Below are 24,452 nucleotides of genomic sequence, written 5' to 3'. Positions count from 1 at the left end.
CAGTCACAGTAAATTATAGAGTAACTATAAATACTAGATATAATTGCTAAAGTAAATATAATATATAGATAATTTGTTAATCCTGCTGACCAAATATTTGAAAAACAGTCTATGTTATGGTCCCTCTGCTACCTTGGTCCTCATTATCTGAAGGTCAGATATGTTACATTTCATCTCTATCCCAGGATTCTTTGGGGATTTAGGATGTTTAGGCTCTCCAAGTGGCTCCAGTCCTCCCCTTCCACCAATGATGTTCCTCCAGTTGTGGGGGATGGTCCTCTGTACCTTAGGTCTAATTAATCACTAAAAAGTTGAATTAACTTTTACAAAGGAACATTTACTTCAAAAGACATAATCACAAATATAAAAACTCACTTTTAACATGGAGCTTAATTTTCTTTTTCCCTCATATCACCTCATTCTCAAGAGAGGAAAGGAATTAAGTTCATAGTTAGCTGCATTCTTGTGAAATACAAAGTCCTGGTTCCAAATTCACATCTCCCTCTACCTTACATCCAGGCACTGTGCTAAATGTCACAAAATCCATCGCATTTATCTTCCAAACATCTCAAAATCACAGATCCCTGAATATTTATTGGCAAAGAAGTGTGCTTCTGTGTGACATGGCATCCTCTGCCAAACTTCAGATGGTACCTCCTCCATGATATTTTTTTGATTTCTCCTAATTCCAAATGATGTTACTTCTTCAAAATTTCCAGAAAACTAAGACTGGCTCTCTTTTACACACTTATCATGCTCTATTTTATTTGATGGTTATTCATATAATATACCCATACAATTTATGTTCATGCATATACAATGTATTCATACAATTAGTACCTTTAGGATAAAGAATATATATCTTATTTAGTTTTTGTTTGTTTGTTTGTTTCTCTCTTATTGCTTCACACAATGTATATTTTACAAATGTTTACCAAATGTCATTTTGTTGATTGGCCAATCTGAATAGCCGTTAATTGGGGGGGAGGGTTAAATTGGAAACCCAATTCATTGCCCAAATTAACTAGATAATTGCTTTCCTTTCTGTCACTTAGTGGTGCTTTAGCTATCATGATCAAAGTCCCTTATATCTTCATTTCTTCATTTATCTACATGATACTTTGTCCACAGCTCAAGAAGTCACAGATCTCTAGCATTTGCAGACCAGCCTGGGATATGTCACTACGGCCCTAAATTGGAATGTTGTTATGGATGGAAAAAGAACAACAAAGGACTCTGTGAAGGTAATTTTGCAGACACATCCTTCCTGGATCATTATAGAAGTCAAAAAAGAAGCAATAAGGGTCCTGAACTCAAATTGTGGCAGGGTTCAAGAGGTACTCCGGTGGTAGAATGAATAATTCTTCATAATTGATTAGGTATAGAAGAAAAGAGATATGAGATGACTCAATGATGACCCAAAGATTTTGAACCTGGGAAACTGATGGCTTCATTATGTGAATAATTGGTAAAGAAGGTTGGTTAGCAGGATTCCCAAATGAAGGATCTAATTTACTGAAAACCCATAAGCTTTAACTTTCTAAACTAGCTAACACACAGTGGAAAGTAAGCCAAGGTCAAAGTCAAAAAGATCTAAGTTCAAAGGCTCAGCTATTTACTAAATATATGATCCTAAGCAAGCTATTTATCCTCTCTTGGCCTTAATTTTCTCATCTGTAAGTTGAGGAGTCAATGGCTTCTGAATTTCCTTCTGCCTGTGATTTTAGGATAATTTGTGAAATATGCATAAATGTTAGGAAAAAACCCTAGTCTCTTCTTCTCAAATCGGCAAAACACAATTAACCTAGAAAGATGAATCTTAAACAGCCTTTCCCAACTCCTCTTAATTTTGGTGCCTCCCTTCTGTTATTATTTCTAATTTGTCTTTTATTTAGATTGTTTGTATACATTTATTAGGACAACTAGGTAGAACAGTAGACAGAGTGTTAGGCCTCTAGGCCTAGGTCAACAGGATTTGAGTTCAAATTTGACTTCAAACACATCCTTCCTGTGTGACCCTATGTGACACTTAACCCTTTTTGCATCAGTTTTCCCATCTGTAAAATGAGCTGAAAAAAGGAAATGGCAACCCATCTAGTATTTTTGCCCCCCCTCCCAAAAAAAAAGAAAAAAGGAGGTAACAAAGAGTGAAAAATGACTGAACAACAATATATTTGTTAATTCATATTCTTGGTTAGATCATCAATTCTTTGAGGACAGAATCTTTTGTCTCTTTTTGTATCCCAAACACCTAACATGGTGCTTAGCACATAGTAGGCACTTAATAAATAGTGAGTGATTGATTTTTTTTCATCTTAATAAGTACATTGATTTTTACCTGAAAAATTAGACATAACTTTTTTAATCCTTGACCCAACATCTCCCAGAGTTATGGATCTTCTAGGATATTAATATCCTTATCCCATATCAAGGATGATCTCACTAATAAATTCAAGTCTATTCAAAGTTATTTCTGAAGTTGTTTATTCAATGGAATGGGTCCCTAGATTATGAACAATCCAGACAGTGGATTTATATCACAAAGAAAAAAAGCAAATATTTTATCCTTATACTATTTTTATACATATATATATATATATATACTTATAAATATCCTTATGTTTTTATTTTTATGCCATATCCTTATACTTGATTACTAAATATTTTACATTGAATAATGCCAACTTTTTAAAGATGACTTGAAGGAAGAAACACATATTTTAAATCATTTTTACAGTTCTAGTAAATAAAATTTGAGTTAAATATTATAAATTTGCTTTAGAAGGTATTACTATGGGTTGGGAATTCCCATCTAAAGATTCCAGAAAGATTGTGGGTAGTAGAATAAGGGTCCATGAGTATATCTTTGGTTATCAATTACCCTGTTTTTTTCTGTTATGCCTTATTTTCCTCTCTCCCCTGAAAAAACCTTCATAAATATCTTCTCACTACCACTACCCCTAATCATTGTTTTGAAGCTAAAAAGAGATCTACTCAAACCCCATCATTTCATAATGAGAAAACTGGGGCCCAGAAAAGCTGAGTTCCTTACCCATAGTAATATAGTTAATTAGTAGCAGTCATAATCCAGTGTCCCACATTACTTCTCCTCCTAGCTCAAACTTAGCTAGATACAGAATTCAGATCAAAACCTAAGAGTTTTTAAAAGAGATCAAGCAATGAGGGCAGGGGGAGGGGAAGGGAAGAATATGATAATAGTGTAAAAAAAAAAAGGTATTGAACAAAGCATCAGGTCAGATCTAGATTTATTCATTATCTGATTTTTCAGATTTTAATTGGACAGATAGATGTATGTTGATAAAGATAGATGCTTGATACAGAAGATAGATAAGCAGACACATTTATTAAGTACTTACTACAATCCAGATATTGATAAGTCTTGCAGATAAATACAACCCTACTCTAGATTTTAATGGAGGAAACTAGAACATGGGGAAGGGTACAACACAGAGATGTCCAGGAAGTAAGGTAGAAGCCTGAATCTGGGCAATATAAGGCAACTCGTCTACATTTAGAATTCAAGATAGTTGGCTACAAAGGCATTCAAAGGCCATAGTATGGAGACTATAAAAATGATAGCCTAAGTGGAGAAAAATTGGCATAAGGATACCAAATGATAACATTGCCACTAGAAAAATGTAACCATCATGTTGATGTTAGCCCTCTCTAAATACCATTTGACTTAAAGTTAGGAGAAACCTACATACTCTCAGTCTTAAGGAAGAGATTGATGGTGAAACTACTGTGCAATTTAGTTGCATAGTTTTCATCATGCTAGTTACTAAAATGAAAAACAAGTATTTCAAGTCCTATGGTGGTTGTTTTTATGCAGTAGGATAATGTAAGGCACATTTGAAATCTCTCGAAGCAGCAATAAAAGTTTCTAAAATTATACAGAGCATAGGAGTTATTCTGATGAATCACCTAGGGCTATGTATAAGCCAGTTTGATGAAGCAAATGTGTTTGTGGACCCCTTTGGCCATCAGATGAAACCTAGAAACTCCTCAGAATAGTGTTTTATTTAGAATAAAATAAAATGCATAATGCATAAATGCATTAAATGTATAAAATTAAATACATAGATTTACAAAGAAAACCAATTATACTGAAATGACCTCATAAAGGGAAGCAAGACTATTTTTTTTACAAGAGGTCATTTACAGTTGGAGGGCACAGATGTGCTGTGTTAAATATATCTTGAAATTGCTGCTAATAATCTTACACTATAAATACAACAACAATGAAAAGCCCTACATAGGGTAAAAAAATCAAATTCAAGGTGAAGTTAGGAATGAAAAAAGAAAAGATCAATATTTACTATCCTCATTAAAAGAGATCCTGAATCCCCCAATCCAACTTGTTGGTTCTAATTTGCAAATGCATTTTATAGAATTCATCCATAACATCTTTTACTCAATTTTCATGTTTTTCCTTGATCATAAAACATTGACTAAACCACCAAATCATAGAGTAAATACCTGATTAATAAATTGCTTCTTTCTAAGCCTGCTTATAGTCTTCAAGGCAAGACCTGAGCAAACCCAAAGATAAGCCATCAACTTTCCCTCTTGTTACCTTTCCAGGGTTCTATTTCCTTCTTTTTCTGTTACTGTTTTCAAACTCTCTGTTTCGTTAAATCTTACTGTCAGGAAAAAATAAGATATGGAAGAAAAGTAGCATTTATTAAGTATCTATTATGTGTCAGGCATCATAACAAATATTATTTCATTTGATCCTCATAACAATCTTGGGAGGAAGGTACTGCTATTGAAATTGTTGAGAAGTTGTTGTTATTCCGTCATTTTCAATCATATCCCACTGTCCATGGTCCCACTTGAGGTGTTCTTGTCAGAGATACTAGAGTGACTTGCTATTTCCTTCTCCAACTCATTATATAAATAAGAAAACTGAAGCAAATAGGATTAAGTGACTTGACCAGAGTCCCTTTTTTTTTTTTTTTTTTTTTTTTTAGGAAAAAAATAAAGAAAAGTTGGACTTTTTTTTTTTTAGAAGAAAGCATTTAAGTTATGTTCATGCCATAGTAGCAGCATTCTTAGGCAAAGCTAAAACCAGCATTCTTTGGGGGGGGGGGAGAAGAATAAATTTAGTAAGTAAATGAACATTCTTCAACTTCCTGTCCCCCGACAGGTAGGTAATAGTTAGCAGAATTTAAAAAAAAAAAAAAAAGTATGCTGTTGTATGATAGAATATGGATGTGTTTTAGAAGAATCCCATTGCAGTCTCTTCCTATTATTAGATCTTCAATATGTCTTGAAAATATCTTATTTCTTTTTCTCTAAAGCTATCTGTGATCATGGGTGCAAGTATGGTGAATGTGTGGGGCCAAACAAATGCAAATGCTTTCCTGGATTTACCGGAAAAACTTGTAATCAAGGTTGGTATAATGTTCTACAATTAAGTTTCCTAAAGTCTCACAGAGTCTGGCTTCTAGATCAATACTTTTTTCTTTGCTAAATTATATTGCCTTTTATAAGTCTGGATCCATTAGAATGACTATCATTTAATTCCTAAGAACTGCCTCTCATATATTTTTATATGATTATAAACTCAGAGTTGGAAGGAACTTAGAGAAAATTGACTCCATCACTTTAGAAGTAATAATAGTAATATACATTATGTAACATTTAAGGTTTGGTAGGTGTTTTTTAGATATCTCAGTTTACCCTCACAATAACCCTGGAAGGATATTATTATGCCCACTTTACAGATAAGGAAACTGAAGCAAATGGATTAAGAGATTTGTGCAGGATCACACAGCTAGTACCTGAGGCCATATTTGAACTTCAGGTTCAGTGATCTATCCATTGTACCACTCAGCAGCCTAGATGAAGAAACTGAAGCCCCAAAAGGTAGTAGTGATTCATTCCTGATAACATAAATAATAACACAGTAAAATCTGGATTTAAAACCAGGTCCCTTGCTGTCAAATCCAGTGTTCTTTCTATGATGCTTCTGATTTTCATGCTGATTGAGACCCTTCAGTGCAATTGACTATTTCTGATCATGGTACTACTATTTATATAAGATAACAGTACTTTCCACCCCGTTGCCATAGTTACAGATTATGGTACTGCACCACCACATTCCCAAAAGCCTTATTAGAGTAACATGTCTGGTTAAAAAACAAAAACAAAACCACAGGGTGCACAGTTCAGTAAATGCCTGAAGAATAATTGGACTTGGAGAACCAATACCCACTTGGGGCCCCACTTTACTCAAGGAAGAGACCAATGAGATTCATAATATGGAATGATCACAGAGCCAGAAGAGATCTAGATGCCAAGGACAACTCCCTCATTTTACCAAGTGGAAAGAAGTTAATTGATTTACCCAGGATCATACAGCTAGTCATTTTCTAAGGCAGGATTGGAATCTAAGTCTTTATAACTGCAAGACAAGAGTTCTATCCACTGGGGAAGTTCTGGTCAAGAATTTACACACTCATTTCTTGCTATTATAACTAGCCTGATCTTTCCTGTCCCTTAATTGGAAGAATTCCTATACACTAAGGCTGATCTCCATTCAGCCATCTCAAAGTTTTGTAGCCTAAGATAAATATCTCTGAGTTCCTGCCAATAACCTAGTCTCTCTTGGGTAAGATACTTTAGTCTCTAAAGAGATGCTAGGAAATTGATCTTGCTTTTTTATGGGGATATGGGCTGAGAATACTGTTCTCAGATATATCCTTTATCAGGCAGTGGGTTTCATACCATGAAAACCTGTTTTTCTATGAATTTTTCTCTCCATACTAAGACTCCTTATCAAGGGATTTGAAATAAATGTTTCCTTTCTTGGTCTTTTTCAAGTTCTAGTAAAATATTAAATGTTTGTGGGAGTTAGAAGCCTGGGAAAAGAAAGTGCCCCAATTTTCTCAAATTTCAGGGCAATCTATCTTTTCCTGCAAAGTCTTTTTTACTTAAGTAACCCTGGCTCCAGTTCACAGATATGCATTAACAGTGACAGGCTCCAGCATGCCAACTGATGTGTTTCCCACAAAACTCCATCCAAAAATCCTAGTCAGCTCTATGTTGGAGTTGTGTGATGTGATATCTGTCTCCAGTTTCCCATTATGTCCAACAACTGGTTTTTCACTCCCTTTATTTATGCATGGGATTGATGAGGAGGAGTGGATAGTAGGAAAGGGGAGAAGTTTCTATTAAAGTGAAAGCCAGATAGCCAGAAAAATGAAAAATTACTGTAAAGAGAGCTCCATATTTATATTATATTAGATTATACTTTGTATATAATTTAATATGCTATATTATATCATCTTATTTTTCTATTATATCATTATAATTAACCAACAAATATTTAATAGCCTTATATTGTAGGAGTAGGGGATAAAGAGAAAAGTAAACAGCTCTTCTCAAGTACTTTCCATTCAAACAAAAGAGATCACTGATTTACTTAATTATATACCAAACAAATACATTAATAACAAAATTATTTGGGAGGTAGGCACTAATAGTCAGGAGGATCCAGAAGGACCTCAAAAAGAAGATAATACCTGAGCTGAACTTTGAAGTAAAATGGGATACTAAGAGATGAAAATGAGAACAACCTTTACCTTAATTTGAGTATTTACTTTTTTTAAAAAATGGAATCTGTACCCAAATCCTCCTTTTTAAAAATCTGTTTAGAAAAGTAGCCTGATTTGCAGCCAATTGTATTTTCTAGTTAATAATAATGATAATAGTTTGTTTATATATTTATTTTAATAACTTCATGTTTTATTTATATGTTTATTTTAATGTTTTGTGAAACATTTATAAAAGTTATATCATTTTATTACATCACATGTAATATATAATTTAATGTTACTATATTAAGTATTATATGACTATGTAATAGAGCATATGATGTTACTATATGTAGCTACATACATATAACTTATATAATTTTCCCTATTATTGAATTTCAAAGAATTGAAGCCCCAAATTAAGAAAAGACTAAAAAAGATCATTTCTAGTTTCAATAATTTGGATGCCCTCAAGGTCTCTTTTAGTTCTATATCTATGATTCAATGTATCCTCCCAAAAATTGCACATAAATCATAGTAATAAATGCATTTTAGACATGTGGTTATAGCCTGTGCAAAGGAAAAGATTGTATCATTTGTGAAGAACAGCAAGAGAGCCAATTTGACTGGACTGTAGAGAAGCAGCTTATGTTCATACCATTCCCCCATGAATTCCTTTTAACAGCTGGTCTGCTGAACTTTTTTAATACATGGAGGTTGTTTTATTTTTTTTTTCTCTCTCTCTGTGGTTTTCTTTGGGGAAGTTTCTGGCTTCAGTGAGGTAACATAGTCATTATATTTCCAAAGATAAATTCATCCTTTTCCCCCCTGGAATGATTCCTGCAGATATGAATGAATGTGGACTGAAACCTCGCCCCTGTAAGCACCGATGTATGAACACCCATGGCAGCTACAAGTGCTATTGCCTCAGTGGCTACATGCTGATGCCGGATGGCACCTGTTCCAGTAAGTCACAAAAAAAAACTAGTACAATTCATTCTCCCCCCAAACAGAGAAGGGTGAAAATAATTTTCATATCACTACTCAATTTGATCAGTTTCTACTCTTGTGGTTTTTTTTTTTTTTCAAGTATCAGTGATTGCATTAGTGAAATAAGACAGAATTAAGTTTAAGTTGGTTAATGCTCAGAATGGGAATTATGTAAGTTAGATTAATTAACACATTATATATTGATAATGATATTACTTGTATATGACTTATAAGACAGATTTATGCTATATAGATTTACAATTTGTAACTTGAGCCTATATTAACCTGTGTTAAGGACATAGATAGAAATTTGTTTTACTATATCCCATCCCACCCCAAACCTTGTCCTATAAATGTATTCTGGAATTTACTGTGTTACAGAAAGTCACAGTTTCCCCTTTCCCTGTGTTCTTTGATGCTGATCCTTGGGAAAATCCCAAATTCTGTTGCCTGGTCATTGACTGAACACTTATGATTGATATTGTGTAGAAAATCAAGTGACTAAATTCTTTTTTTTTTTTTTTAAGTGACTAAATTCTAATGCCTGATGGATGTTTCATTAGGCCAGTCACATCAATTTCCCCTTTTTGGAATTAATTAATCAAATAATTATGTTACCTCATTCTATTTTTAGTAATACCGAAAACTGTATAAATATTCCCTCAAAAACTAAGCAGAAGAGGGTCTTGTATCCAGTTTCTGAGGAACTACCAGTTTCCCTAATAAATTGAATTTGCCATTAGTGTCTCAGTTTTTATTTATTGTGTATTGGAATTTTGGGGTCACAGGAGACAGTTTGGTATTTTACTCATGATTCTAAGGAGCTTGTTAGCTTAAAAGAGACAAGATTCCAGGTCAAAGAAGAGGCATGAGAAATGGAATGCTATTATTGCTTAAAGGACCAACAGGTTGTGGGAAAACATGTTTGAATAACTATCAGATTTTTTTTAAACATGTATTTTTAGTAAGGTGACAAGTGCCACCAGGGAAAGAGAATTTCCTATCCCCTACACATCCTACATCTCATCCCACTGAATATTGTAAAGAGTTGCCAGAAATGCTTTCCAATAAACATTCCTGAAAAGAAAAGCCTTTCTATAACAAAGAAAAACAAGGATCCTGTGGGAGCTTATGTATCTATATAGAAGAGAAAAGGTCTTTCAGGTATTATATTTCATTAGGAAGAGAAAAGCTCCCACTTTCGAGTCACCAACACCATCCTCCACTCCTCTCACACTCATTCACATGCATTCTCTCCCTTTGCCCTTCACCTCATTTCTACCCTTCTCTCCCTCAAGTCCATTTAATGCATGCCATTAATGAAAAATTAGAAAAAAAGGAGAGCCAAGAGGACCCTGTTGAGACTATACACCCTTTGGCATATTCTTTTTTTTTACTTGATCAGAATTATAATTTCCTGTATTTAAATAAACTAGGCAAGATGTTCTTCTTTGCTTTCTCATATTGTTCTTTGACTGACTGTTGCAGCAACACTGTGGATCAATCTAAAGTCTTCAAAATCTGTCTTAGGAATTTCTGAAGCTATCTTGTTCAATCTCTCATTTTACAGATGGGAAAACTGAGGCCCAGAGAGGCTAACTTATCAAAGATTTTATAGGTAGTAAAGCTTCAACGATAAATTGAACCCATGTCATTTTCTTCAAAATTAAACAAACAACAAAAGTTCTCTGTTAAAAACAGTGTGTCAATTAATATTTCTGAAAAACTACCCATTGTCCCTCCAAAATAAGGAAAATTATTTAAATCTTTTTTTTTTATTTTTTTTTGATTTTTTTTTATTATATATATATATATTTTATAATATTATCCCTTGTATTCATTTTTCCAATTTACCCCCCCTCCCTCTATTCCCTCCCCCCGACGACAGGCAATACCATACATTTTACATGTGTTACAATATAGTCTAGGTACAATACATGTGTGCGAATATCATTTTCTTGTTGCACAATAAACATTAGAATCCGAAGGTACATGCAACCTGGGCAGACAGATATTAGTGCTAACAATTTTCATTCCCCTCCCAGTGTTTCTTCTCTGGGTGCAGCTACCCCTGTCCATCATTGATCAACTGGAAGTGAGTTGGATCTTCTTTATGTTGAAGATTTCCACTTCCATCAGAATACATCCCCATACAGTATCGTTGTTGAAGTGTACAGTGATCTTCTGGTTCTGCTCATTTCACTCAGCATCAGTTGATTTAAGTCTCTCCAGGCCTCTCTATATTCCTCCTGCTGGTCATTTCTTACCGAGCAATAATATTCCATAACCTTCATATACCACAATTTACCCAACCATTCTCCAACTGATGGACATCCATTCATCTTCCAGTTTCTAGCCACAACAAAAAGAGCTGCCACAAACATTTTGGCACATATATGTCTCTTTCCGCTCCTTAGTATTTCTTTGGGATATAATCCCAGTAGTAGCGCTGCTGGGTCAAAGGGTATGCACAGTTTGATAACCTTTTGGGCATAATTCCAGATTGCTCTCCAGAATGGCTGGATTCTTTCACAACTCCACCAGCAATGTATTAGTGTCCCAATTTCCCCACATCCCCTCCAACATTTGTCATTATTTGTTCCTGTCATCTTAGCCAATCTGACAGGTGTGTAGTGGTATCTCAGAGTGGTCTTAATTTGCATTTCTCTGATCAGTAGTGATTTGGAACACTCTTTCATGTGAGTGGATATAGTTTCAATTTCTTCCTCTGAGAATTGTCTGTTCATATCCTTTGACCATTTATCAATTGGAGAATGGTTCGGTTTCTTATAAATTATGGTCAGTTCTCTATATATTTTGGAAATGAGACCTTTGTCAGAACCTTTGTTTTTAAAAATATTTTCCCAATTTGTTACTTCCCTTCTAATCTTGTTTGCATTAGTATTATTTGTACAGAAACTTTTTAGTTTGATGTAATCAAAATCTTCTATTTTGTGATCAATAATGATCTCTAGTTCTCCTCTGGTCATAAATTCCTTCCTCCTCCACAAGTCTGAGAGGTAGATTATCCTCTGTTCCTCTAATCTATTTATTATCTCCCTCTTTATGCCTAAATCATGGACCCATTTTGATCTTATCTTGGTATATGGTGTTAAAAATTATTTAAATCTTGATAGCCAGAAATATTGTACAGTTTTTTTTAATATTGAAGACAAAAGATTCTGCTAATTATATCCTTTTTATCTGATGTGTAGTTGTATGTACATATTTGTTTGTTGTCTACCCTTAAGGACAGGAAGTGTTTTTTGCCTCTTATTGTATCCTCAGTCCTTAGCACAGTGCCCTGTTTTAAGGGAGCAGAATCGTTCTGCCCTAATTATGACAATTGTAAGATGACATACCCTTAAAGATAATACTGAGATACCCAAAAAAAGAGGGGCCCATGCGGGCTTGGTTATTAATAAATTTTATTCAGGTTAATTATGTTAATTGGGGGAGTTTACTTATAAGACCAATTGTCCTGGGTAACAGGAGGACAAAGCAACATCATGAATTCCCAAACCCTCCTTAGTCTGGGTCAGATAATTTATGGAAGTAAAACAAAAAAGGCATAATGCCAGAGGTGACCTGTGATCATGTATAAAATTTCTCATAAGATAGTTAGAATTTCTTCTGCTGTTTACATTTAGTCAAAGGAGCTGCCACCTAGCTACCACCACATTACACTGGTACTGTGTTTAATAAGTATTTATTGATTATTAATAAATATTTATCAAATTGAATTAAATAGATTTGTATGGTAATCAAGAAGAGATTTAGAAAAATATGATCTACACAAATTTGAGAAGGGGACTTTTAGAACTCTTCAAACTAAATGCTCACCCTTATTTTCTTTTAGATTCCAGGACATGTGCCATGACAAACTGTCAGTATGGCTGTGAAGATATGAAAGATGAGGTACGATGTTTATGTCCATCAGCTGGACTACAATTGGGACCTAATGGAAGAGCCTGTATAGGTATATGAATATGAGTTTTTTTTTTTGGTTTCTTTTCCCCCACTTCTGTTAACTGATTGGACAACATGGTGGAACAGTGGATAGAATGCCAGATCTGGAGTAAAAAAAAATCATTTTCCTGAGTTTACATCTGGCCTCAGATACTGTGTGATCCTGGACAGGTCACTTAATCTGTCTGCCTTAGTTTTCTTACCTGTAAAATGAGCTGGAGAAGGAAAAGGCAAACTATTCCCCATGGCAAATGGGGTCATGAGGTATTGGATATTACTGAGAAGTGACTGGAATTAAACTGATTTATTTATTAAATATGAATTATGAACACCAATAATTTCCTGGGAAGGACAGGACAAATGATTTATCCCAGAGAAAAAATATACAAAAATAGGGAAAGAAGAAGAGGGGAGGGAAGGTAGAAGTCTACTTTTAGTCCCAGAAGTTTAAAAAAAGATACTTTTCTTGAGGCAGGATGGTATACCAGAAAGAACACTGGAGGTAGAGGAGCAGAGAATCTCAATTCAAATGCCTATATTTAACTTACTTTATTTTCAGCAAACCATCACAATGTCCATTTAACTTCAGGCATCAAACTCAAGTTAAAAGGTATATTTCAGTGAATTATCTCCAAAAGCTATCTTAGGCTAATAAATATGCTTGTTGTCTGATCAAAATTCTATCATATTTACAAATGTAAACACTTATTTTTTGTAAGAAGTAGTATCTTAGATTATAGCATTGTGCAGTGTTGGATTTGTGCTTAGAGAATCTAAATTTGAATTTCAACTCTGCTTCTTATTACCTTCATAACCTTGGGCAAGTCATCCAATCTCCCTGAGCTTCAATTTCCTCAATCTGTAAAATAAAGAAATTGGACAAGATAATTTCTGAGGTCCCTTCCAATTCTAAATCTATTATCTCATATTTCAAAAAAGTTATATATAAATCATACTTATAAACACTAAGTTATTTTTATACAAAATATATGTAATATTTGGTGCACACACACACACACACACACACACACACACACACACACACACATATAGCTTGTTATAAATGGATCTAGAGCCAGAAAGAATCTCTCAAAAGCCATTTAGTCTAAGCTAATTTTAAAGATAAGGAAAGTAGGGACCAAGGAAATTGAGTGACTTGTAAAGAATAATTTTTGTGGAGCAAATGAATTGTTATTGTTGAGTCATTTCAATCATGTCCAATTCTTCATGACCCCATTTGGGGGGCTGAATACCAATGACTGAACAATACACAAAGAAAAGGATAATAGTTGATCAATCCACTAAGGTCAAAATAACAGAAATCAAATTATATAATATATGTCAAAGTATTGTATACCCTTATTGTACAGGATTATTGAGATTCAACTTCCTTATCTGTAAAATGGGAAGAATATCTGATTGACCTGTTTCACAAGGTCGCAATAAAAGGCAAATTATATAATACTATGTGAAAGTATTTATAAACTTGATTATACTATACAATATACAAGATTTTATTAATATTTGTACACATCTCTAATCAAGACACAGAGCCCTCCTTCAAATGATCAAATGAGATAATATTTATAAACTATTTATTAAAATGCTTGGCATATATATATATATATATATATATATATATATATATATATATATATAGTAGCCACTTAATAAATGTTTAATTCATTCCCTCATTCACAATGAAAGAACATAATTCTAATTTTAAAAACAAGTTTCTAATTATCCTTCCTTGCTATAGTATACTTTCAACCATGTAAGAAAAGTATCACTATTTCCAGAACTGAGATTACACTGGTGTGGGTACTCTCTCTAGATATTAGATCAAACAATAGTCTTGAGATTTTAGAGAATTAATTCAGGTTCAGAGAGTTTCAATTATTTGAATGGAAAACTGTGGTCTAGTGAAACTGATTATGTCAACTCTATCAGTCATTTTTGTTGTTGTTTTGTATTGTATTGTTTTTGTTTTTTCCCCTTTCTGGAAACAATGCTTTCTTGGTCTAGATGTTGATGAATGCTCATCTGGTAAAGTTCTCTGCCCCTATAATCGGAGATGTGTGAACACATTTGGGAGCTACTACTGCAAATGCCACATTGGTTTTGAACTGAAATACATCAGTGGGAGATATGACTGTGTAGGTAAGATTTAAATTCATGGCTCCTTTTCCCCACCAAATCATGGATCTTTCTTTCCTATCAGTTTCTCCGTAGCTACTTCAGAGTTTTATACTCCAAGTTAAAACTCATTCAATAGCAGATAAAGTGGATAGAGCACCAGGCCTGAAGTCAAGAGGACATAAGTTCAAATCAAATAAGTTCAAATGCCCTCAGACACTTAACACTTTCTAGCTATATAAATCTAGGCAAGTCATTTAACCCCAATTGCTTTAGCCCAAAAAAAATGTAATTAAAAACTGATCAAGTAGACTCATATATTAGTTTTATTTGCTGTCTAACCTCAAGGGTTTTAAGATTGAAAACAAAATATTATCTGCATATGTGTATATATGTTTGTGTTTGAATATACATGTAAATATAAAATGAGATGAGGTTTAAGAATAATGATCCTGGTATGTAGTAGAAAGGGATTTTCTAAATCATCCCTAACTTAAAGCTTCTAGGTAAATAAGAACCAGTATGGCCCTACATTTTGGTAATTCTCTATTTCCTAGAATCCTCTAAATGAATATAAATTTGTGTTCTATGCATTCTACCTAATAGTATTAAACAATGGCATAATTTTTTGTAAGTTTTTAGCCTTTCTATTCAATAACAAAAATTTAATATATTTATTCGGGAGAAGGAAAGGAGAAAAATAAAATTCCCTTAATATACTTCACTAGATTTTAAAAGCAAACCTAAAATGTAAAGAGAATTATAAATTCCAGTTTCATAATATCTTCAGAAATCAAAGAATGAAATTTCCCATAATGGGGAATAGCCTTAGACACCCCAAATTTGCCTTTGAAACTCCCAAAAGATAGCACTCTGCTTCTTAATTCATAGTGATTTTAGTTTCATGCAAAAAGCTAATTCTTTCAGTATTACTGATCCATAAAGTTACTTAGAAGCTCTTGAAATCAAGAGGAGTAGAGTTTGCATACTATGTTTTCAGTGAGTTTTCCTTGTAATGTTCTTATTTTTGCTTTTGTTTTTTGTTTTGTTTTTGTTTTATTGTAGATATAAATGAATGTTCTGCAAATACCCACAAGTGCAGCATTCATGCTGACTGCCTTAATACCCAAGGTGCTTTTAAGTGCAAATGTAGACAGGGATATAAGGGCAATGGACTTCATTGTTCTGGTAAGTAGAATCTGAAATGAAAAAAAAAAAAACGCCAATATCTATAAATATGAGAAAGTTGGATAAATTGGCCTATATAGTTTCTTCCAATTTTAATTTATGCTCTGGTGCTCCATTTAATCACTTGCAGGCTTCAGGGTCCAAAAGGACCTAAAAGATTTGTTGTTGTTGTTCAGTCATGCCCATCTCTTCATAATCCATTTGGGATTTTCTTGGTGAAGATAAAGGAGTGGTTTTCCATTTCCTTTTCTAGCTAATTTTACAGGTAAGGAAACTTAGGCAAGCAGGGTTAAGTGAATTATCCAGAGTCACATAGCTGATAAGTGGTGTGAAGCTAGATTTGAACTCAGAAAGATGAGTTTTTTACTCCAGGCCTGATACCCTATCCACTGTGACCTAAAGATTAATTTAGTTCAATCTCTTTATTTTACAGGTGTGGGAATATACTTGTCCAAATTCTATTGCTAATCATGATAGAAACACAGAATTTGAGAGTTTATAGGTATCTCAGCAATCATCTCATCCAACCCACACACAAAATTATCTCTGTTTTAAATCAATCAATAAACAAACATTTATTAAGCACCTACTGTGTTCCAGGCCTTGTGTTAAGTGCTGAATATATAGAGGCAAAAGACAATTCTTGCCCTGAATGAGCTTACAATCATTCTAATAGGGAAGTCAACAGGCAAACAAATAATACAAAGCAAATTCTATACAGGGCAGCTAGGGGCACAAATGGATAGAACACTGAATCTTAACCTAATTTTACTTCAGTTTCCTCATCTGTAAAATGAGATGGAAAAGGAAATGGCAAATCACTCCAGTATCTTTGCCAAGAAAACCCCAAATAGCATCATGAAGAGTCAGACACAACTGAATGACTGAATAACAACAAATTATATATAGAGAGAGAATAAATAGAAAATAATTGAGAAAAGGCAATAGAATTAAAAGGGATTGAGAAAGACTTCCTATAAAAGGTGGTATTTTAGTTGGGAAGTGATCATCCAGCCTCTTCTTGAAGACCTCCAAAGGGAAAAAACCCATCACCTCTTGAGGTAGTCCATTCCAATTTGACTGCTCCATTGTTAGGAAGTTTTTCTGATATGGAATCTCAATTTGCCTCTTTGTAACTTTCACCTATTATTCCTGGTTCTGCTCTCTAGAACCAAAGAGAACAATCTTAATCATTTCTTTACATGACAACCCTTCAGATACTTAAAGACAGCTTCCTATGTCCTCTGGGATTTATTTCCTCCAAGCCAAACTTGCCTAGTTTCTTCACTGAGTCCTCATGTGATATGACTCAAGGCCCTCACCTTTTTAATTAGCTTCTTCTGGATACTCCTCAGCTATGGATAACAGAACTGAGACTAGAACCAAAATTTAGTAACTCCCAGGGAAATATGCTTACACATTGCCCTCCACCTCACCCTTCCATTGTTTGATTTAATTGGGTGAATGGTTATTTTCATAGATATTCCATGTCACCAAATTTGAGTGTCCTCACTACTTGCTGTATAGACATTTTAATATCCATTGAGCCACTTGATAAAGACAGAGACCTTTGGAATTGGGAATTTTGAAAATGCAATTACAAAAACTATATTTTTATTAAAAAGAAGCACTGGTAAAAAGCATTCAGGAAGTGTTTTCACAAGTTTTGGAGATTTTCAAATAGAATACAAGTTTTCTAGAGATAGAAATTGCTTTGTTTATATTTTTCTAGCCAAAGAGTTCAGCACAATGCTTTTAACTTAGTAAATGTTTGATAAATACTTGTTTGATTGAATTGTTCAGAGGGGAAAAAAAGACAAAACTCAAGTCTCTTTCTTTTTTTTATTTGACTCCTTCAAAGCAAATTGCTTTATTGTTTCCTAAAGAGAAACATAATTCTCAGGTTCTTAACTTAGGTAACTGCTTGTATTCCTTATTTTATGTCATGTAGTTTGAAGTTTTGCTAAGACCACAGAACTACAAAGTTCAGACCCAGAAGGAAGCTTAAAGATCTTTTCATTCAACCTTCTCATTTTACCAATATGGAAGCTATGACTGTCCCAAAAAAGTTAAGTGACTTACTTACCCAAGGTTATTAAGTGGCAAAGCTAAAACTAGAAATCAGACTTTTTGAGATCTAGTTCTGTGCCTTTTGCTACCCTATCTCCAGTTCACTAATATTAACTTTCATTTCATTTGGCTGATTCAAGAAAACTCATTTTGTTGATTTTCTTAAACAATATGTAAATTTCTAGAGAAAAAAATATCCATAATTCTTTGGTTATGTGGCAAGTCACCAAAATCATAAATTTGTTACTCAACTTTTCCATCTCACTTTCATATATTTAATTATTAGTTATTCTTCCCATGAATTATTTTCTTGGTTTTCTCATAAACAGCTAAACATAATAAACATAAATATAATAACAATAAACCTAACTTTGAATCCTGCTTCAGATGTTCTCCTGTGTGACCTTGGGAGACTCACTAATGGACTTAATAGCCATTTATAGGCTCAAGTCCTTCAATTCCAAACCCAGAGTTTTTTCCACTATACCTTTCTATTTTCCTATTCTTTCTGAGGGAATTGAGGTCAAGTGACTTACCCAAGGGTCAGCTAGGAAGGGTTAAGTGTCTGAAGTCACATTTGAACTCGGGTCCTCCTACCTTCAGGGCTGGTGCTCTATCCACTGTGCCACCTAGCTGCCCCAAAACCTTCATATTCTTAAATAATTTGTATGTAAGTTTTGTGTTGTGACATATGAAAAGTTCAAGAGACATAATTTCTAATTAGTCATTTTATTAGTTATGCTAATAAATAATCAATAAAAGGATGGTCTTTTGACCATCTCTCCTTAATCGAAGATCCCTCATGGAATCTACTCAACACTTACATGTCCTTAAAATAGTGGGTGTTCCTAACAGTAGAATTCAACTCTCATTGGTCAATAAACAATGAAAGAATTAATATTATAAGGAGAGGTGGGCTTATTCTAATGAAAGTCTGAGGGACATGACTGATCACTCAGTCTTGGAGAAAGAGGCTCATCTATATCCATAACACCCATCCAGGGTAATCTAAACAAAATGGAGAATCAACTTCCACCTAGACCTAAACTACAATTCTTCCTCTAAACTAGAATTTCTTTGCTTTTTGATCAGAATCTAAGTTTTCCTGGTTTCACCCAAGTTTTCATCTCATTATCAGTCCTGTACTTCAAAAGCTTTCTGTATATATATATATATAATCTACCAGGGTTGATTTCTGAATGAGGAAACAAAAAGGGGGAAACCTTGATCCTAATTCAATAATTTTTTTATTAACATAAGAAAGAAAAAAATCATTTTTCTCACTGTCCAACTTTTTTCAAGGATAGCCTATTGCATATAGCAAGGCATTTAGAAACTAATTTTTCCCCATTTGCTACAAGGTAAATTTTGAAATATGATATATATATATATATATAATATTCTGTTGAGAAATTCTAATAATAAAATCAAGTGATAGTACTACAATCAACTAACAGGTCCTAGACAGAACTATATTTTTAAGTCACCTTTATAATTACCCTCATTGAATTCATTGATTATTCATTAGCAAATATTCCTTAGGCACATAGTAAGCGCAAATCTCAGGCTTGTTGGTCCTTCTCTAGGTGACCAGACAAAACTTGCTAAAACAATCCATGCTAAGGATCTTTGAATTTTAAGAGTGATCTTCTATAGTTAACTGTGGTTATTTGTCATTTGTTCTCAAAGAGAATCATAACATCAGGCAGGTGATGCCATGACTTGTAATTGAATTTCATTTAAGTGAAGGATCAATCACTTTGTGCAAGCACCAGCCTCACTTTTTCTTCCAGAGATATTTGGGGTCCAGTAACAAGATATAAGACAACTAGAGATGACTTTGAATGCAATGGGAGCTCTATAGTTAATGCTTTACCCTCAAAAGAGTAAATGTAATAGTGGGACTATATTTTTTGAGAGTAAGTTCATTTGGCATCCTTCAAATTCTACCACAGAGAGGTATTAAATGGTGTTTGTAGTTGGCTCACCTAAAGTCAGGAAGACCTGAATTTAAGTTGAGAGTTGGCAGACTACATCCTGAATCACTAATACTTGTTTTCATATGGCCTGTGAGCTGAGAATCTTTAAATAGAATTTTTTCACAAAAAAAAATTATATAAATAAATGAGATCCTATTTAAACACAATATTTTACATTAAATATATATTTACATAAATAAAATATTGCATTAAACATATTACATATTTATGTACACATAAATAATGTTGCACTTAAACACAATATTTATAAAAACCATTCTTAGCTTGTAGCTCGTTTTAAAACAGGTGATAACTGGATTTATCCTGTGGACTTATGCCAACCTCTGATCTGAATCTTGCCTCAGGTGTTAACTTAACCCTAGTCAAGTTATTTAAACTTTTCCTCAGTTTCTTCACCTGTAAAATGAGTATAAAAATGGTGCCTACCTCCCCGAGTTGCTTTAAGGTTTAAATGGACTAATATATATCTAAAATACTTTGAAAATCTTAAAGTACTATATTGTTATTATAGTTATAGCTATTATTATCATGAATAATGGGAACTAACATATTTGTATGTTACCTACTGTGTACCATTGTCTCATTTGATCCTCATAATAACCCTGGGAGGTAGATGCTATTATTATCCCCATTTACAGTTGAGAAACTGAGTTGTGTGTTGTCCAGAATCATGTAGTTAGTAAGTGATTAAGGCCAGAGTTGAATCTTTCTGACTCCAGGTCCAGCATTATTTGCATTGCAACACCACCACCATTATCACGTCTTCCTTCTCCTCCTCTTCCTTTTCCTTCTCCTTTTCCTCCTCTTTTTCCTCCCCCTCCTTCTCCATCTTCTCCTCATTCCCCTTTTCCTCTTCCTTTTTTTCTTCCTCCCCTTCATCCTCTTTTTCCTCATTTTCCTCCTCCTCTTCCTCCTTGCCTCCTTCTCTTCTTCCTTCTCCATCTTCTCCTTCTTCTCTTCCTCCTTCTCTTCTTCTTTGCTTCTTTTTCCTCCTCTTCATCCTCTTCCTCTTCCTCCTTTTCCTCATTCTCCTTCTCTGTCTTCTCCTTTTTCTTCTCCTCTTCTTTGTCCTTCCAATCCTCCTCTTCATCCTCTTTTTCCTTCTTTTCCTCCTTATTCCTCCTTCTCTTCCTTCTCATCTTCCTTCTCCATTTTCTCCTTCTCCTCCTCCACCTCTTCATCCTGCTCTCCTTTTCCTCTTTTTTCTTCCTCATCGTCATCCTCCTTCTCTATCTTCTCCTTCTCCTCCTCCTTCTCCTCTTTCTTTTCCACCACCATAGAGAAGTCTGCCAAGTCTCCTTATATAAAGTACTGGCTCTGGATGGTCAGGCCTTGACACTTAAAGGTTCTGGCATTCTTCACTTTATAAATCTTAGTCTTATTCAATAGAGGAAGGAAAAAGAATAAGCATTCATTTGGCACCTACTATGCATCAGCATTGTGCCAAACACTTGACAACAAATTTTATTTTATTTAAACCTTACAATAATTTTGGAAGATTGATACTATTATTCTTCCCATTTTCTAATTGCAGAAATTGAAGCAGACAGCATTTAAATGATTTGCTCAGTATTACCTAACTAGTAGGCAGGTAGGTAATATAGTGGATAGAGCACTGGGCATGGAGTTAAGAAGAATCATCTTCTTGAATAGACACTAGCAGTATTACTCTGCGTGAATAATTTAACCTTTTTGCCTCAGTTTCCTCATCGTAAAATGAGCTGGAGAAGAAAAAGACAAATCACTCTAGTGCCTTTGTCAAAAGAATCCCAAAAGGAGTCACAGAGATTGGACATGACTGAAAAACAACTGAACAGTAACAACAACAACACATAACTAATAAGTGTCTGAGAGGAAATTCGCCCTCAGGTCTTCTTGATTCCAGACCAGTTTCTCTATCCACTGAGTCACTTATCAACCTCAGTTATTACTATTATTATTATCACATTATTCAATAATTACAAAAAATGAAGCCAGGCAGGAAGACAGGAGCCATAATCACCTAGTTTACTATTTTATCTTGATACATATACCTATCTTTAACCTCTCTGAAGATCAACTTCACCCATAGTCTTGTCTTTCAAATACAAAAGTGAGCTCTCTGACACCAAAGGTTATGTGTTTTGTTTTGTTTTTTACATTATATTTCAGCAAGAAGACTTCAAAGCCTAAATTAAAAGCAGATGTCTAGATTTGCCAAGCTAGGTCTGAAGTCCTCCACTGCCTATTTATTAAATGCCTTGAGTTTCATGTTACTGATTATATAAAGGAAATTCATAGGGAATTGGGTTTTCCTGTTAATTTTTTTTATCTGTTCTGAGAAAAGAGACAATGAGCCACATCAGCAGAATATAGAGGATTCTTTCTAACATAGTATGCCAGGGAAAGGATAACCTTATATGTTACTAAGTCCTGGTCAATGTCCTTGGAAGCATGAGCAAATGTGAAAGGCTTTGGTAAATCATCTTCTATACTGTATGAGGAAGTAAAATTGTTGGCCCAGCTTTTCCACCTGCACAGGTATTCTATGAATATTCCCTATCCACTGACTACCCCATAAAGAAAAGATTTTTTGATTGATTGCTGTACCAAAACTGAGTGCACCTGACCAAAGGTATTAAGCGGGCAAATCGTCCTTTCTTTCCTTGTAGAGAAACAAGAATTGCTATGGGGTGCTAGAGAGAGGGTGGAGACAATTGATGCTTTGAAGGACAGAGCTGGGCCCCTTATTTCACCTCATGAGGTAATTCCAGAAACTGATTTCCTGAACCCAAACATTTGTTTATGCTGATTCTTATTGGCCCAGTTTGCCATTATACATATAAGCAGCTTCTTTCAGCCAAATCTTCATATGCAAGATATCTGGTAAAGTCACTTGGACATTTTATTCGAACCAAGAAAAGTAGCACCTGTAATCATGACTTACTGGTACTGATATTGTTTGTTTTAGGTTCATAACCATAGGTTCATAAAATTTGAATTTGAGCCATTGCAGAGTAAGATGGTCCCAGTGATGAATAACTGTGACAATTAACTAAAAAGGAAATCTTAGCTAGTTTTTGGAAAGGGTGATTTCAAAACAAAAACATTGTATATAATAGGATATGACTTATATTTCATGGGGATCTTTTTCTTATTCAAACAGACTCAAAACTATTCATTTCTTTCTTTTTTACTACTTTGATGATAGTCAATTGAGTCAAGTGATGGGAGAAGAAAGGAAAGAAAGACTAAAAATTTGTGAAGAAAAAGATTTTTAAAATCCCAAATAATATTGTTGTCAGCAGTTTCTTCTTATGGCATGTGCACATATGTGTACACATGCAAACACGGGTGTATATGCACTTTAAGAATGTGGTGGTTATGTGTTTGTAAGCATGCACATGTGTCTATATACACATACAAATATACATGCACATGAGTGTATTCATACATTTACTAAGCTTGCAGGTTTGGAACTGGAGGGGACCCCAGAGATCTTCTATATCATAGGATCATAGAATTGGAGCAGAAAGGGAGCCATTCAACCACCTCACTTTATAGATGAGGAAACAGGGTCAGAGACATTCTTTATTAAACACAAAATTTGAACTCAGATCTTCTTGACTTCTTTAGAGTTGGAAGGGATAATGGATATCATCTAGTCTAGATCCCTCTTTTACAGAAAAAGAAACAGAAGACCACAGAGGGAAAGTGATTTGCCAAAGATCACACAGCTGAAGTTAAAGGCGATACTGGAGCTATAAGCTAAATCTTCCAACTAATTTCTAATATGGGAGTCTTTTCAAATCTTTACTCTACCTCCCACTCTCGTCTTTATTCAAACATATGCTAGGATCTTATTTTAAATAGGCAACATATTGGATTTTGAAATGTAGCTCTTCATTTTCTTCCCTATATTTGTGTTTGGAAGTGCCAATGTCAATGTCAATGTAAAGTTTGAAATTGTCCTGCAAAGATATGGATTCTTTCTGCTCCTTCCTCTCTGCTGCATAGGGCAGAATTGAATTCTTTCTAGGCCTTGCCTATGTCCTCCTCCCAAGGGAGTGTGAACCAGACACTCTCTTTTTCCTGTCTAGTGTATCTAGGGATTTAATTAGCCAACCCCTCTTATAAAAATTAACACACTTTTTAGCCTCTAAACAATATAATGACCCTTAAGTGCATTTTATTCAGTGGATCTCAAAGATATAACAACAAATTTAGAAAAAAAATCAAGCTGTAATGCAAGAATACAAGAATGTGGAACATTTTATTTTTTCTCTCAATGTCCTTGACACAATCATATATGAATTAATTCAAACAGGACCGCAGAAGTACAATTTTTAATTATAATTTTCTAAGACATTTCTCCTAGCCACATTAAAGTTAAGAACACTCAACAAAGAACCCTTAATAAGCACAATAAATAATAGACTCTAATGTGTTTTATTATTATGATTAGTTAAAAGAGAAATCAAAAGGGGGAAAGTCAAGAAAAAGATGGGGGAGAGACTTGTATGTGTGAAACAGATGGAGATGCTATCTCAGTATCTGC

General features: G+C 34.2%; 1 protein-coding gene across 1 annotated transcript in view; it reads left to right on the top strand.

Annotated features, from left to right (window-relative positions):
- Window positions 1–24,452, top strand: part of EGFL6 (EGF like domain multiple 6) — a 54,851-nt gene that overhangs the window by 7,768 nt on the left and 22,631 nt on the right. Inside the window, exons 2-7 of the mRNA XM_074299996.1 lie at window positions 1,132–1,244; window positions 5,325–5,417; window positions 8,409–8,528; window positions 12,412–12,531; window positions 14,547–14,681; window positions 15,723–15,845. Of these exons, the coding sequence (XP_074156097.1) occupies window positions 1,132–1,244; window positions 5,325–5,417; window positions 8,409–8,528; window positions 12,412–12,531; window positions 14,547–14,681; window positions 15,723–15,845 (704 nt within the window). The remainder of the gene's footprint in view (window positions 1–1,131; window positions 1,245–5,324; window positions 5,418–8,408; window positions 8,529–12,411; window positions 12,532–14,546; window positions 14,682–15,722; window positions 15,846–24,452) is intronic.

This window comes from Sminthopsis crassicaudata, chromosome 3, assembly GCF_048593235.1.
Source record: "Sminthopsis crassicaudata isolate SCR6 chromosome 3, ASM4859323v1, whole genome shotgun sequence".
Classification (NCBI taxonomy): Eukaryota; Metazoa; Chordata; class Mammalia; order Dasyuromorphia; family Dasyuridae; genus Sminthopsis; species Sminthopsis crassicaudata.
Note: the sequence above shows the minus strand (reverse complement) of the source record. Positions and strands in the feature narration are given on the sequence as shown.